The 16,244-nt window shown below is 39.9% G+C and overlaps 1 protein-coding gene across 3 annotated transcripts in view; it reads left to right on the top strand.

The window, feature by feature from the left end:
* The first annotated feature begins 81 nt into the window (after positions 1–81).
* The window catches only part of LOC113173731 (plakophilin-4), a 62,367-nt gene continuing 46,204 nt past the window's right edge, over positions 82–16,244 (top strand). Inside the window, exons 1-2 of one of the 3 annotated variants that reach the window (XM_026377252.2) lie at positions 82–240; positions 14,143–14,276. In XM_026377252.2, coding sequence (XP_026233037.1) covers positions 14,148–14,276 — 129 coding nt within the window. In that variant the 5' untranslated portion in view covers positions 82–240; positions 14,143–14,147. Of the gene's footprint in view, positions 241–14,142; positions 14,277–15,693; positions 16,008–16,244 lie in introns of those variants that run through there. The other 2 variants (XM_026377253.2, XM_026377254.2) reach the window with 2 other exon arrangements.

Raw genomic sequence — 16,244 nt, 5'->3', positions numbered from 1 at the left:
CCAATCGGGGACGCGCGCCGCTTTCCCCACACTCCCACTGACGTCATGGACGCTCGCATTGCCTGGGACCGCTGGTGGAAGCGAGGAGCAGCGGCGGGGTCGTGTTCTTCTTGAGTACGGAGGCGAGTTTCACTCTCCCTCATGCACGGGACTAAAACGACGAGACTTCGCCGATGAAGTTAGAGGTTCCGATGTAGATCCGAGCCACAGCTCAGCCAGCGAAACAGCGGTCCTCCCAAGGTATTTATTGCTCCTGCTTTTTCCACAAACTGCAGAACAATTTGGTGAAACGTGGGGGGGGGGGGAAAAACGCGAGCATCGGTCAAGAGAGTGCGGGCTGTTAGCTGAACTCAGAAAGTGTTGAATTTAACCTTACAGTGGGAAGAAAGTGGTACAGGACAAGTTTCTCTGGGCTTCTTGGCTGCGGGAGACACTCTGGTAATAGGCTAATCTCGTTCTTGTGACCGACTCCTCGACAACGACGCACACCTTTTCTCCACGTAGTTCCTGCCCTCGGTGTCGTCCTCGGCCAGCTGGGGATGAAAACTTAGCTTAGAGACGCTCAGAACAGTTTGGTTAGTTTCCCCCCCCAGTGTAAACACATGTCATAACGAAAATGTAAACTCGTTTCCCCCCCCCCACCAACCCCTTGAAATTGTCCTTGAAAAGCAGGCTGCTAAGTAAAGCAAAGGCAGGTGAGCTTAGTGTGTGGGAATCTCTGGAATTCGAGGTCGCCGAGAGGGGCGGAGATCCAGACGCTGCTCCCACACGACGAGCTCACCTCCAGCCGCACGATCACTCGCTACACTCAAGCTGCGCCATATTTAATGACCCTCATCTGCATTTTAACCAGGGGCGTTTCTTTTAGCGTGGACTCATTGTTATGTGTAGTGTAACAACAAGCTTACCTGTTGTTGTTGTTGTTTTTTGTTTTTTTTATAGGACTAGATGATCTCCCCTTTATTCAGATCAGCAGACACAGTCAAGTTACTCCATCCTAATAAGTGCAGCTTTTGCTTTAAGCCTTAGTTATTGATAATAAATAAAAGTAAAGGTGTGTCACATGCAGCCTAAATCAATTTGCTCTCCAACTCCATATTTTTTTTAAATAACTTATTGATTGCTTGTATGAAGTGTCATTCACATCCAAGTATGAGTTGCTGTGGCAATGCAATCAAGGACCAGGGCATTCAACTTAAACCCACCCATGTCATGTTTAAGTTTGGCTCCAATCGAAGCAGAGGAAATGCACAGATGGAAGAAGCACTTATCAAGTGAGTTATGGGTATCAATCAAAGTCTCCTTCTCCTGTTAGGATGCGAAAGATGCTGGGAGCAAGTCGCTTCTGTTGCCGTTGAGGTTATCGGTCTGCTTCACTGATTTGACCACAGCTCCAAGTTCATTTTATTCCTGTTAATTAACAGTGAAAGTGCATATGGCCCATGTGAACTGGCTTTCACACTCCCTCAGTCTCACTTTCTCACACACATATACACACACACACACACACAATGAATCTTTAGGCTACTCTCCTCGTGATTCACATTACTGCACAAGGTGCACACTGCCACACAGCTGACAGCCACTGAAAGTGGTTCACTGTGGAATCGAAACAACAGGAGCATGCTGGTATGAGGAGTCAAACTCTCCCTCTGTTTTTGTTTTTGTAGTCGTCCCTGCTTGCACACGAAGCAGCGATGCCGTGTTTGGCACCAGGAGAGAGGTTTTTAGCAAGTCAGACGTGCAATCAACCAGCTGTCATTTTTGTTCGTGCTGTTCCTTGTTTATCACTCTGTCTGTGCGAGATAGCGATGAATGTTTGTGAAACTTTCTGTATTGATTATGCAGGTGCTAGGAGATAGTTTCAGAAGTACTGTTTGCATGAAAAAGAACCTTGTACCATGGCAGATAAAAACAAAACAGTGCTTGCAAGACCTTTTAAGCATTGCTGTGGTTCTTTGACCCAGTCTTCATGCTGAGTTCTATTTAATAGGAACTGACAACAGTTAAATAGCTTAGCGCCCTTTGGCAGGCCTCTCTTTTTTTTTTTCTCTCTCTCTTCTTTTTTAAAAATTCTGGATCAACATTAAGGCTTAAACTCTCAGTCTTGTGTTACGTGTTAGATTTACTGATCAAAAGATATTTTGCTCCATTTTGAAGAAAAAGCATTTACAATCCCTCTCTCAGTCCCTGTATGACTGACCCAAAATGGTTATTTGCCTTGTATCCATGTGTTCATGTCTGTGAAAGGAGGTGCTGTTGTAATAACCTCTTTCTTTGGCCAGTCAAAAGAAGATCCAAACAGTGAAGTGCTCTTAAAAGTTGCATTCCTCTTTTTGTGCTTTATTTGCCTAATTGCCTTATAATATCACAGTATATAAGCTAAATGCTGCATTTAAAGGTATAGACACCTAGACTTATGGTTAAGCGGTTATGGTTGACGAATATATTTATTAATTACTCTAAAAACATTTCTTGTATAATTGGAGAATTTTAATTTATTTATTCAGAAGTGTTAGTGTGAGATATATTCAGTAGTTCTTTTTTCTTTTTTTTTTCTTTGCTTTTGTTGTGTTGCTGAAATGTCGGATTACAATAGGAGGTCATAGTAGAGATGATCCGAGGAAAATTGTTTATTCATTCTTTAGTGTGGAAATTCTTTTTTCATCAAACCCTCCTCACGTAGCTAGCTTTTTTTTCCACCGTGTATTTGCATGACGTGGTCTGAAGAGAGTTGATCATCCTCTCCTGTCTCCCTTGAGAAGAAACCACATGCATTAGAGTGGGGAATTTCCATTGTGAACTTGTTGTATCTATCTTTGTTATAGTTCTCTAGAGGGTTTTGGAATAAAACAACAAGCAGAGCACTTATTAAGAAGGAATTCATCCTTAATATCTAAAAATATATCGTGATCACATACAGGAGAAAGAAAGTTTTGCTGTTAATTATAAACTTGCGACTTACGTGTATATTAGCAGTTCTTTCCTTTCTTATGTGAAAAACAAATTAAATCATCCACTTAAGTAACTACTTGTGTAGGATGTATTCACCCATCAGTGGCTTGTGTGGATAAGCCTTGACTTGTGCAGCTGCTGACTAAATGTTGATCTAACTGCATATGTAGAAAGATTCCTGAAATGGCCCCAGATTTCATGCTTTGGTTGGATCCCGAAAAGCTAAAGATAATGCAGAACACAAAGCATGTCAGCACTTTTAGAGATTAGGTGCACAATAGTTTTTTGTCTGGTAACATAGCCCTCCATGGGCCCAACATGCTGAGTCTGAAAGACGGCTGCTCATCAGTGTCTGCACAGCGTATGGACAGCAGCGACGAAGGGACAGGGTTTTTTTTTTTTTTTTTGCTGTATTTTTCAACACATGCTGCCTTAGCACCAGAATCTTCCTGCAAACACATTGCTAAAACAATCCCATCAATCTAGGTCTGTCTGCCTGGAGAGTTACCTAAACAGGGCACATAATACCTTGTTGAATATTTCAAAGTGCTACTCATATTATCACCCCAGGCGAAAGCTCTCTCTTTACTGATTGTAAAAGGAGGAGTGGTAAAGAAGTTCGTCCCAGTGGAATGCATGACGTAATAAATAAGCAGCCCTGAAAAAATACTGTAGTCTCTACAATCATATCAGAATATTTTCATTTAGACTGACAATTAATGATTATCAGTATTATTTGAGACAGATGCCATATTTAAATAACAATCTGTATACTCAAAGCTTTTGTGTGGGAACTTTTAGATGATTCTAGGACAGCAACTGGTGATTATTTCCATTTTTAAATGTGCTTGCTGGTTATTATTTTTGTTTGATTGCCAAATGTCAGAAAATATTGCTAACATAATTTGTCAAGGTGGCATTAAAGTTGAATGTCTGAGCTGACCAGTCATTTTAAACTCAAAGATGTATGCAATGACGTGAAATGCAGATGACCAGGAAACCATCAAATGTTTGATGGCGTGGTTTGATAAATGATTCAATTAGTTCTTTCTCAAACAGATTCATCTGATTCCTGTCTACTGACTAAGTGCTTAATTGATTTCCTGTGTTAGCATATGAGCTGCAAATACAAAACCTAAAGTGTGTTCCTATTTAGTTTAGACTTCTTTTAAAGCTTGTTTGTGGGATGGGATCAGGTGTCATTCCAGAGTGGTATGTGAGTGAACCCGGTGGCTGGATTTAGTACAGAGGTGAAGGCATCTCCCCAATGCCAGGTTACATTCTAGTGACCATGACCATCATGCCTGTGCCCAGACTACAACTGAAACGATATCACCTGTTTCCAAAAAGGTCTGCCAAGAAGCAGAAGATTCACTTCTTAAATGTCAAGGCATTTAAGACTGCAACAAAGTAAAATTACCTCTGAAAAGGGGAGTTGTTGACATTGGAAATGAACAAATACAGTTCAAGCACATGACATTTAAAATGGCATTTTATAGATCTTAAGCTTTGCATTGGTAGATCTGTGCTGTGTGATATCAAAGCGTATACTGGATCTTTTCTTTCTCTGTGAGAGTAACGTGATATAGTGACAACATCAAAGCTGACAAACCCGCAGCCTCAAGGCAGTGGTGCACAGATTGATACAATTTAAATGAATGAGACACTAACCTTTTCTGTAGCACAAAGTTAACTTGGGAGATGTACTTCAAGAAGCACAAAATATCCCAGAATAGCCAGCATTTTTTGTAAGATTTAAGAGAGTGTCTTTGGTTGTTAAGCTGCAGCTTACAAACCCATCCAACCTGTTAAAGGGCTTGTTCTCATCTCAGGAAGAACTGTTTTTCTGTCATCTGAAGTGCACTCTTCCCTGCATGCATCAGTAGCCCTGAACAATACCAAGCCCTCATACCCTGGATGGTCATTCATTCCCAGGTGCTCGCATGTCATTAAGATTTCCGCCAAATATGCTTAAAGCACCATAGATGCACCAAAATGTTTTGTAGCTATTGGGATAAGGGATAGCATACTGCAAGGTCATACACATCCAAAGTGAATCAGTAGAGAGTGTAGCTAAAGGGGAATTTATTTTCCTAACTTGTAGGGTGTGATTTATTTTTTCAATTAAGGCCCTTTTGATAGATTATCCACACGGTGCTATATAACAGGAACTTTACATTCCCTTCAGTACACAATGACAGTGCAGTCATTGCAGATATTTGCCGATTTGTCAGTCTGTGTCTGAGGATCAGTTTTTATAGGGAATCTTTTTTTTTTTAAGTTCAGTGTTTCACTTTTGTCATCATTTATAGGTAATATTGACTGTTTACTTTTAATAACACGCCGTGTATACTGTTCAGTTGAACTGTAGGTGTAGAAACCTTAGAAGATAGTGACTCCTTCCTATAAATGTTGGGCAAAGAAATCTAAAAGCTACGGTACCACAGTCTTCGTCATGCTCTTGCATTTTTGGGAGATCTTCTCCAGTTGACAGTCTGACCCCATGTCTCCATAGGAAGTGTACCACGAGCAGCAAGTTAGCAAAGCAGCAGCAGCTCTATTGGTCTGTGTGTCTACACAGGAGACTTTCAGGAACAGTTCAGAGTGTAGGTCACACGATACACAATAACGGGGGTTGTGCATTTCCTGTAAACATAGGAAAATAGATTTAAGGTGTAAAAATGTGCGAGTGTGTGAGTAAAACACAAGGTGATACGCAGGCTGTGTGGACAGCTAGACGGCTTAAAATAGGAGTCTATCTGTTCCCTAAAATTTCTTTGAAACAGATTATTGAAAAACGTGACAGAACCACCTTTTGTCAAGATAAAGCATGTGGCTCAACCACATAAAAAGCATTTACATTAGCGTATTCTTATATCAGGGAATTGGTACCTTTTGAGTTCAACACTAGCATGTTGTATGTTCTTACAAAAGCTATAATTCTTTGTTTGTCTTTAGCAGTGTTAATTACATTAACCTTTATCTCTGAAGTAATTAAGTATCCACCACAAGATCATTTTAAAATAAAAAAAAAAATAGTCATTGTTGTTGTTATTATTCATTTACATTATTCTTTATTATGTCTTTGTTATTCATTTACATCCAGTGGCGAATGTTAATGGGTTATGCAGGAGACTTGTCCAGTCTGTTGTTGCCCCTTTGAAAGACTTTGAGAAATCAGTTTCCAACCTGCAAGTCAGAACTCGTGGTGGCTAAAGGAATTGGTAAATACCATGTTGGAGTGGACATTATAGCGGTCAGCTTAACTACTTAAAAACATTGGTAGCATTTGAGCACTCGCTCTGTTACAAACTGTGCATATTACCAACACTAACTTTTTTTTTTTTTTAATGATGTGACTTATTTTATTCAAGAGGACTTGATTTATGTTGATTGTTGACTTTTCTGTCTAAAACCTTGTTGTTGTGGGGTGTGATCACAGCACTCTTGTTCTATGACCCCTCTCTGTCCACTTCGACTCTTATTGCAATGAGTAGGCAGTGCCAATGCAAATGATTTATCAGGAAGTGCGTGGTCAGGCGTCTGCTTATCATCTATTCTTTAAGCAGTTTTCACAATACTTCACAGGAACAAGATTTTCATTTAGTATTTTTTCCCAGGTTGACTAAAATTGAGCTCCCGGCCAACATGAGAACACAACTAGAACAAAAATAAATAGGTGATTATATTAATAATCTTTATTTCTCTCAGAGTCACTCAGGCACATCAAATGCTCATGAATATGTAAGAGCAAGGAGTGTGTATGAATGTAATGTAGAAGCCATCATTCCTTCATTACCCAATTCATCACAGCAAACCTCCAAAGATGTCTTTCTTTATGAAGAAGCAATCCGTTGTGTTGGATTTATGCTATTCATAGTTGTGTGATTGATTATTTTTCTGGGATAGTTCATCTCTTGCTTCAATCAGTCTCAGTATTAAGTGCTGAGTGAACTCAGTTATTCACCTCAGACGCCTAACATTGTGAGAGCCAGGACACTGCCAATGCAAGGACACTTGTTATGCTAATTCTCCTTTTCAATTTCTGTCATTCAGATGATCTCTGTATTTCTGTCAGACAGAACATAAAATTCAAACATTGTCATTTGATAACCATCTTATGTGCTCAGCGGTGGAAAAAATGTTTGACACAGTCGGTGGAGTGTGGTGGGGTGAACATTTTTGCAGTATTGATTAAATAGATTTTCATCAGAACTGTTAAATGAGGAAAAAATAATGTCCTAAGGCATGATTGACAATTAACTAAGTGCATTAAATCCTTTGTTACATCCACACAGGATTATGCTATAATTCCCTCCTTGGAAGTGTCGCTGTTGTTGTTGTGTTTGCATCGTAACAGTATGCAGAAAGGCTTTAGGGTGTTAAATATATTCTAGTAACAATGTGTAGCAGGATGAAGTATGTCTGTCTAGCACAAACTCTAATTCCGTTTAAAGGATTTACATCCAATCAGAATAATTTATGTTCCGTTCTGTCACAACATATTTCTGGCAGTGACACATTGGAAACAGCTGATGAGCCTGCAGTTGAGCCTTCCTATTCCCCATTAGCTGAGGTATTGTTGTGAGGAAGTGATTTTTTTTTAGGGTGAATGATCAGAGTGGGAGGCAATCACAGAAAGTTACCCTTGTGTTTTCACTGCTGCACAGGGCAAACATGGATTATTTGGTCTGTAGTCATCTTCCCCATGCCCTCTTTGAGTAAACATAGCTCGTAAGATAAAGTGCAGCACTGGGAGTGTGTGCGCGTGGTCCATGGCATGTGCGTGGGCTTTGTGTGTTTCATAGACCATATAGTGACTGTGTTTCCTGCCCTTACTCAGAGCCAAGCCCTGTGGATACACATGTTCAGATAGGCTTCAGGTTATTGCAACATTTTCAGGGTGAGGTTAAAGGTATAAGGTAGGCATGGGTGCAGCTTCCGAAAGATTTCCTTTCATGTCCACTCTGTTGATGCAGTGAAGAGGAGGCTGTTGGGCGATTGTCTTCACTCCATATACGTTTCTCCTTGTTTAATCCCGTGTCAACAAAATGACAGGTATGTGTCTGTGTGTCAGGAATCTATGTAGTTCTGTAACACTTTCATGGTAATGATTGATAGAGGGGTTGTGTGTGCATGTGTTTGTGCTTTGGAAAGGCGACATTCTTTCTGGACATGTTGATATGAGAGAAGTGTTTTTAGCTATTGAGAGCAGCAGAAAGTCAAACATCAATGGATCTAATAATAACTTTGTGTTTTCCTTCTGGCAAGTCCGTTAAACAGGACAATTACTGAGAATTTGTCATCCATGTTAAAAGAATTTTTAACACGTGACAGTACACTGACACCAAGAGGACTACACTGTTAATTGGTGACATGCTATTTGTATAGAACTATTAAAATAGTTGTATTACCCACATTCTTAAATCAGCTCAGCACGGTTATTATGGCGAGGTCTCAGAATTTCCTAACCACGTGTTTTGCTTAATAGCGTGTGCATCCAAAGAGGATTTCAGAATTCTATGACTTGCCATGAATGTTAATGAATGTTAAGCTATTGTTCATCCTGCTAAATTTTGATAGATTGTACTGGACATATGTTTTATTTAGGAAGTCTATAAGTATTATAGGTCTTTGGGGACATTGTTGTAGCTGCTGAGAGATTAATACATAATGCTGGTAGTTCACTCTACATATGTTATGACCTGTTATGTGCCACAGGGGCTTAAGAGCAGGTTGGGTTTTCATGCACAATGCTTTCATTTATCAGACCTGCTCAGGTTTCTCAAGTTCCAGTAGTTTTTACTGTAAATTCAAAGTTCAGAAAACCTAAATCAGATCAATATTCGGTCTGATGACTTTGCCTTCTAAACATTCCCAGTTCTCCTTGGCACACTTGCTCACAGTTTTTACCTGGGATGTTAGTAGTTCCACGCTTCTTCTGTGGATTTAGTTTGTCTCAGTGTCTTCTGCCTGTTCATGTAATCCCAGACTGACTCCATGATATTGAGATCAGGGCTCTGTAGGTGTCAAAGCATCTTGCAGGACTCTTGTTTTTTTTTTTCTCATGGCTCAATGTACACCAGTTTTTTTTGTGACGCTGGCTTGATGTCTGGGCTCATTGTTGGATCAGATCACACTTTACGATTGTTTCCATCCCAAGTCACAGATCTACAGTCTTTGACAGTCTGGAAGCAGTATAGACATCACAACAACAAGTACAGTAGAGTGTGGGCAACACACTCGAATATTGGTCAGTAAACACTGGAGGTTCTGGCAATAGACATTACCTCCAGATCTGCATGAATATTATATGATATGTGATATATCCAGGATCTCACCCATGATCAGAGATTTATCTTTTTTCACTGTGCAAATATCTTGCTCCTAAAAAATTAGAACCTGTCAGTTGGAGTCCATGTTTGTTTAGACACAAGAACATGTGAGAATTTCCCTTCTCATGGAATTTGCAGTATTGTCTAATACCTTTACTGCAACTTTACAGTCATTTAGTGCCCACACTCTACAGTGAGCGCTGCTTGTAGATGATCAAATCAGCATTTTGTTTATGTGCTAGACTGGCACTGACCTGATTCAACTAGGTCCAACTAGTCGTCACTAACAAATCACATTCATAATTGGCTGTACAGTCAAGTGTGTGCTGGCATTAACCTGGAGCAATCAGCATGTGAACTGCTGCTTCTCTCAGAGTCTGCAATTGAAATTCAGGCTAATTTATAATTGTTTCTCAGCTCATCTCTATTTGTCTGTGTGGAATGACTGCGACCTGGTGTCACGCAGCCTCCTTAAAAATCCTGACAAATCTCCTCTCACTGAGTGGCAGACAATGGATCTTTTCACTTACAGGAACACCGTGTGTATTTGTGTGTGTGTATGTGTGTGTTCAGGTAGCAGCAGTTAATCTCTTTTTGCAATACAAGTGAGAAATAAAGAAGTACGTCAGTCACCACACTTAGAGTACATGCACTCAAGTCACCTGTTTCATCAGATTCCTGTAGTAATGTTAAATGTCATGTAAGCAATAAGAAAATAAGATCAAACTGCTTAACAAGACTTACGGATAAGGTTGTACTGAATATTTTACTCGATCTGAAACCAGTTCCGAATCAGCTGAATCCAAATCCTGTATTTATTCTGAGTATTTTCCTGTACTTTTTTTTTTAAATTTCTTTAGACATTTGTTATAAAAGTGTAAAAAAGCTTTTATTTCAGTCACCATAGTAAGAAAACTAACCATTATTATTATATATTGCATTTTATTTAAGACTAGCTAACAGACTAGATAACAAAATTTCTCATTTTAATTGTCATTTAGCAGCTAATTATCAGGCCAGCATTTCACTGAGTGGAAAAAAAACTGTGGTTATTGACTTTTGACCTGAACTATTGACATTATTCATTGTTGAAGGTGTTATCCTTTAGTTCTACATTGTGCTACAGCTGCAAAATTTAAAGTGATGCATTGAAAAAAATACTTTATTGTCCAGTAAATGTGAATGTAAAGAGTTGATAAGGGAATTTGTTAGTAGATTCATTAAGCTCTATCGGTCCATCTCTAACAATGCTAGCCATCTGGTTTTTCAGCCATGTGTGTGTTTTCAGTTTTCCGTAGGCGTTTTAATAAGGGCACATGACTTGACTGGATAACCAACCCGTCAAACAAGTATTATCAAGCTGCATGAATGGAAAGATTACTCGTAGTAAAATATTCAAAGTGAAACCCAGGCGAAAACGGTCTAATACAGTAAGTTGGGTTAAAAATTTAAATACAGGGTTTTGTAAAATTAAACTACTATACAAACTCAACCACTACACAATAGAGCCTGACGTCACCCCACACTGGCTATCCAAGAGCCCACAGTAGAAAAAAAAAGTAATCTTCAGGCTTCAGAATGATACATCAATAATTCACTTAGAGTAAATATGTAGGCTTGGTTTGAAATGTGTCTACTGACAAGTTGCATGTAAACACAGGCATTGCAATGGTAGTGGCTTTGTGGTGCATGTAAACATGTTCTCCGGTTTCCTGCTTTAACCTGTTTACTCCCAGTAACCTGGTTCTTTGTGTGTATGCAAACACTGCCTGTGTGACGGCTGATGTTAAATTGCTGCTGCAGTGCTGCCTGTGACACAAGACAAAGTTGACTCTCAGGGAGACTAGGCGACTGATAAATTCATGTCTGCAGACAAAAATGATGCAGGAAGAATAAATCTCTCAACTTTCCTCAGTATTAATCTCTTTAAACTGTACTTTTTCATTCAGATTTTTTACCTAAAAATAGTCTTTCAGTTTGAAAGATGTGTAAGCACAGTCCTTTCCCTTTCGTTTTCCTTTCTTGCTCTTTAAACAACATTGAGTTTAGGAGATGAAGAATAGTGGAAGGAGGGGTTGTGCAATTAGCCACAGAGGAGTGGCCGGAGTCTGAGGTCAGATCAGACCACGTGATTTGACAAGTCGGGGTGGGGTCAGACTAAGACTTTTCTTGGCAGACTTGGATTAGAGTACTTTAAAGAGGAGATTTAGCTTTGACTAGAAAGGGTGTCTAGTAAAGGGATGCTTATTATTCCATGTTGAATAGCTTGAGAAATTTGTCACTGAACAAAGTGTTAAAATAGATGAATAGATAGATTAAAATAGATTTGGTTTGTCAGTAGCTGTGCTTAAATTCCTGTTCTTATACAGTGCGTTTGTTTTCTGCTTAGTGACAGGGAATTACCATAATAGTAATAATTAGACCCCCGTTTGCATCTTTGTTTACACCAGAATCAGGTCATTTTAGTGTGTTGGAACTGCACATTATAGACCTAAGGCATTAACCTAATGACAGCCTTTGGGTTCACCTTGTTTAGCTTCTCACCTACTTCTCAGCCTTGTGCTTGCTCCTCAAACTGTCTAAGGTCTTGACATTACCCAAGTTTTCACCCACCAGGCAGTTCACCAAGGTTGTTTTTCCCCTCAGTATATGAAAGGAAACAGAGAGAGAAATCTTGAAGAACCAGACAGCTGTGTGCTTGAAGGCCTGTGGTAGGTTGGCAGCAATATAGTTGTCCACAGTCTGATTTCAAAGCTGCTGAGAAGTCCAAGCAAAGCATAGTGAACTGAACAGAGTGGGGAATCACAGAGGTAGGCTCATATCACAGTATTTATTTGCCTAATTGTTTTTTTCTGGTGTTGCAAATGCAGAGGGATACTTACTTGTACTGATTATATAGATAGGTTTTGGTTATGCTATAAGGCATTTTAATTTTGATGGAAGGCTGTGTTTTAATAAATGTATTGAATTGAATCAGGTCAAATGTAATAGGTCCTACTTAATTTATGATGATTAAAATAATTGTTGCCATTATAATGTGTTGCTATTATAGCTGCATAAATCTCATTGTCCTTCTGTGTGAGCAGAAAGAAAGAAGAAAAGATTTTGTCCACTCCAATCAGGTTGGCAACTTCTGTCAGTTTTAAAATTTGCACTTAGGACGGCCTGTCTGTGTTGTTCTGCTCTGTGTGTGTGTGTGTGTGTGTGTGTGTGTGTGTGTGTGTGTGTGTGTGTGTGTGTGTGTGTGTGTGTGTGTCAGGGAGGAGGAGTTCTGTCAAATTCAAACAGCTTTTCCTGTTTCCTGTTGTTGTGTTTTCTGGCAATAAAGCAACATGGCCTTGATTCAAAGGCTGCAGAGTAGGTGGGGAGAGTCGGTCAGTATTTTGTAACACTATGAATGAGCAAGAAAGGAATTTGGAAGACTGACAGGGGATACATGAAATATCCTGCGTGGGCTAGCACACTCTGTAGTAGCAACCTACTTGTTGCTGGAATCATTGAAATACCACACATGGCACATGAGTTGGTTCAGCTCAGGCACCTTGACATGCACACGCTACCTTGGTGGCAGAATCCCAGAATACCACAGGGTCACATTTGGTTCAAGTGTCTAGGGGACCTCCCACACACTTTATACCCCACCCCTACTCACTAACTCATGCCTCTCCAAAAAAAAAAAAATGTAGCAGTATTTGTAGCAGTATTTCACTTCATAACCTTTTTCTTCTTATTGTCTGCCTGCACTACATGGACTCATTCAGTAAAGTTGATGTACTATTAGGTTTTCCAGTCACCATCAGGCAACTATAATGAATTTAGAAGTTTAAAGTTATGATGATACTACAAAAAGCTATTTTGGAAATTAGCATATGACTGTTTCAAGGTGGTTTTTAGCAGCTCATCACAACATGCCTCTTGGATCATCTTGGCTACATTCTTGCCTGGGTCGGTACAATAAATCATGCCAGTTAAGATATATGTCTAGAAACCAAGGGGTGAAATGTGTCCTATATGTGTATCTTACAGATGACAGCAGCACTGGATCTCTGTGGCAGTAATAGTCGGAGTAAAATCCCAGTTTCCCTAAAGTCACATAGCTCCTGTGTTATTAGACCCGCTGCCTTTTGTCAGCTGTTACGGCCCAGAACTGTAAGGAAGCAGTCGCTGGCTTTAGCTGTTCCGTCTGACTCAACAGGCTCTTTCTAGTAAATATGGATCCAATCCTGAGCGGTGTTCCCTTGACATTATCTCTGTCAATGGATATAATGAGACCATAACTATTTGTTCTACTTTCTCATTTCAATCCCAGACAAGTGGCCGGAGAAAGCAGAGACACGCCTTATGTCTTTTCATTTTTTTCCCCAAAGGCCTGTTCTCACTCATCTCCTGCAACCTCTTCACATCCAACATCTCCATCTCATAAACAAGTATTAACCTGCACACATATGAGTACTTTAGAGTTCCTGCATTGCTCGGATTTGAATTTCACTTCATTTGTAACTTGTACAAAACTGTTGGCTGTTCTGCTGGTGTTGTAATATCTTTTATGCGACTATTACATACAACAAATCATTATTTAACTCGTGTGTTGTCTCAAGGCCATATGGCATTGATTTGCACTGTCACAGACGTGAAACATTGACAGTCTTTTTCTTTTTGGCCATATGGCATGTGTGGGTGTGTGTTTGTTCAATACTGGTGATGGCGTGTGACCATTGATAGTCACTTCTCAGCATCGTTCAGCTGTCTGTGTTGTGTTCATGTATTCATGAGTGGATTGTGTTTGCATGCGCATGCACATAGTCTAGTATGTGTGTACAATTGTGCATGTGTTGTGTGTGTGTCCATACAGGAGGAATGCCAGCTCCTGAGCAGAGCCCAGTGACGGAGGAGGGGCTTCTGCTGACCATTCGCGACAGTTCAACTGGCCGCACCATGGAGGCTGACAACACCGCCAACAACATCCTGGCCTCTGTCAAAGAACAGGTAGTGTAATGGTTGTGGTTACTACTATAAAAGCCCACTGATTCATGTTATATTGCTCATATTACATTGCTGTTTTTGCTTTTATGAACTAATTACATTGACATTTATGGAATACACATACATACATATGCACATTGTACATTGTAGCAGCAAGAGAACCACTGGGTGTTTTTTCAACAATACATTTGTATCACTCACCCTCATAATCATAACATGCTGTGGCACACAGCACGGAGAGCTGAAGACCTCGAATCACGTCCGTGCAAGTGTTTTTTATTTTTTCATCTTATCGCTCATAATGACAAAACAAAGCATGTTCCCTTTCTTTCTTTCTTTCTTTCTTTCTTTCTTTACAGTTTCTACAGATCACCAACCACTTCAAAATCTTTGTTTTTTTTTTTTCAAAGTTAATAAGCATTTTTTTTGCATTAATAAAACTACAGCTACTATGATCTGAGCCAAAGCAGGCCTGAAGCATGGTTATTGCCCAAATCCATAAAACACATCAACACTCACCTTTATAGTCATTATTTCAATATCTAGCTATAATTGTTCATTGTTCCCTGTTGTAGTTAGAGATGGTCTGAACTTGCTGCGACCTGACTTTCTCATGGACTTGCCTTTTCTAGCCCTTGCTGGAATATAGCAATAATTATCAATACATATGTTACTCATTTAGAAATTTCAGGACTAGGCCCCAGGTGTCCAGTTTATATAGTTATTTCTGTGCGTGTGTATATTGACAAAAGTATTTTTGTTTATAGCAGGGCTACAGTCAGAGTGGACTGTTTACTTATTTGTCTGCTGGAAAAAAAATTAAGTGGAATTAGCTCGACTTGGAGCTAATGGTTGTTTATTGCCTGTAGTCATGGTCTGGCTTGCTTCAGTGGACAACCAGGAAAATTATCTCCTGCAGGGTTTGTGAGCCTTTGGAGGGACATGCCCTCTGACTCACTCCATCTCTGCCTGTCTCCCTGTGATTCACCCAGACTCCCTTCCATCACACACGCATACATATACACTGTCCTTTCCTCTGACTTTGCTCCAGTCCTCAATGTTCCTGGGAACCCAGCACAGGGCAAACTGGGCTAAAGAGATTTTGCACATTATTAATGACTTTACTTCCCCCCTTTGACATGTCAGATTCCTCTTGTTTTTTCCCTGAATGACACACTAGTTGAGCTACATTTTGAAATAAATTCAATGTGTTCTCTCATTTAGTAGCAGCCCACAAGAATCCCATATAGACTTACTGAAGAAAAGTGTGTTATTTACATGAGTGAGGAAGGAAGGAAGGAAGGAGGGAGCACCTGATAGTGTTTTCCTTCCTTGAAATATTCCTCAGTGGGTTGGCCGGTTAGAGCAGCTATCCAAGCAGGCGAGCAGGAAGAGCAAGTAGCCTGCCTGAGCTATTGCTTTTAGAGTCACTAGCAAGAGACATGCCTCTTCCTGCTGGAGTCGAGACTTTAAGAAAAGATCGTTCTCCTCAGTATTTAGCAGACTCTGAGAGGCAAATAATGGAGTGAATGAAAGTGAAAATGTGTGGAGGTCAGAGATAAGGCTAGTGTGAGCGTGGTTTTTTTCCTCTTCTCTGCCGTCTGCGTAAGGTTTTCCTGTGATTGTTGAGAGGCAGACTTTCTAGGGATCCCGATGTGGATGTAAACATGCAAGTCTGCTGTGCTGTAACTGTGGCCGCAGTTAGGGCTGTGGCTTGGTATGACTGAGTGTTTGGTAAGTGTTTCCATCATGGCTCTTTTATCTTTATATATATTTTTTTAAATAAAGTATTTTCCTTTGCTGATATTCCTCCCTCCAGTTGTGCTATTTATTTCTTGTGTTACTCCATTTTTTTTCTTTCTGTCTCTTTCCAAACTTCTGTTTCTGGGACTGCTTTAGTTATGACTACACAGGCTTTGCCCAGATGCCCAAACAAGGGCAGATTCACCAACATATTTTGGTTGTGTTCTC

This window comes from Anabas testudineus, chromosome 21, assembly GCF_900324465.2.
Source record: "Anabas testudineus chromosome 21, fAnaTes1.2, whole genome shotgun sequence".
NCBI lineage: Eukaryota > Metazoa > Chordata > Actinopteri > Anabantiformes > Anabantidae > Anabas > Anabas testudineus.
This window is presented reverse-complemented; position numbering and strand designations above follow the sequence as displayed.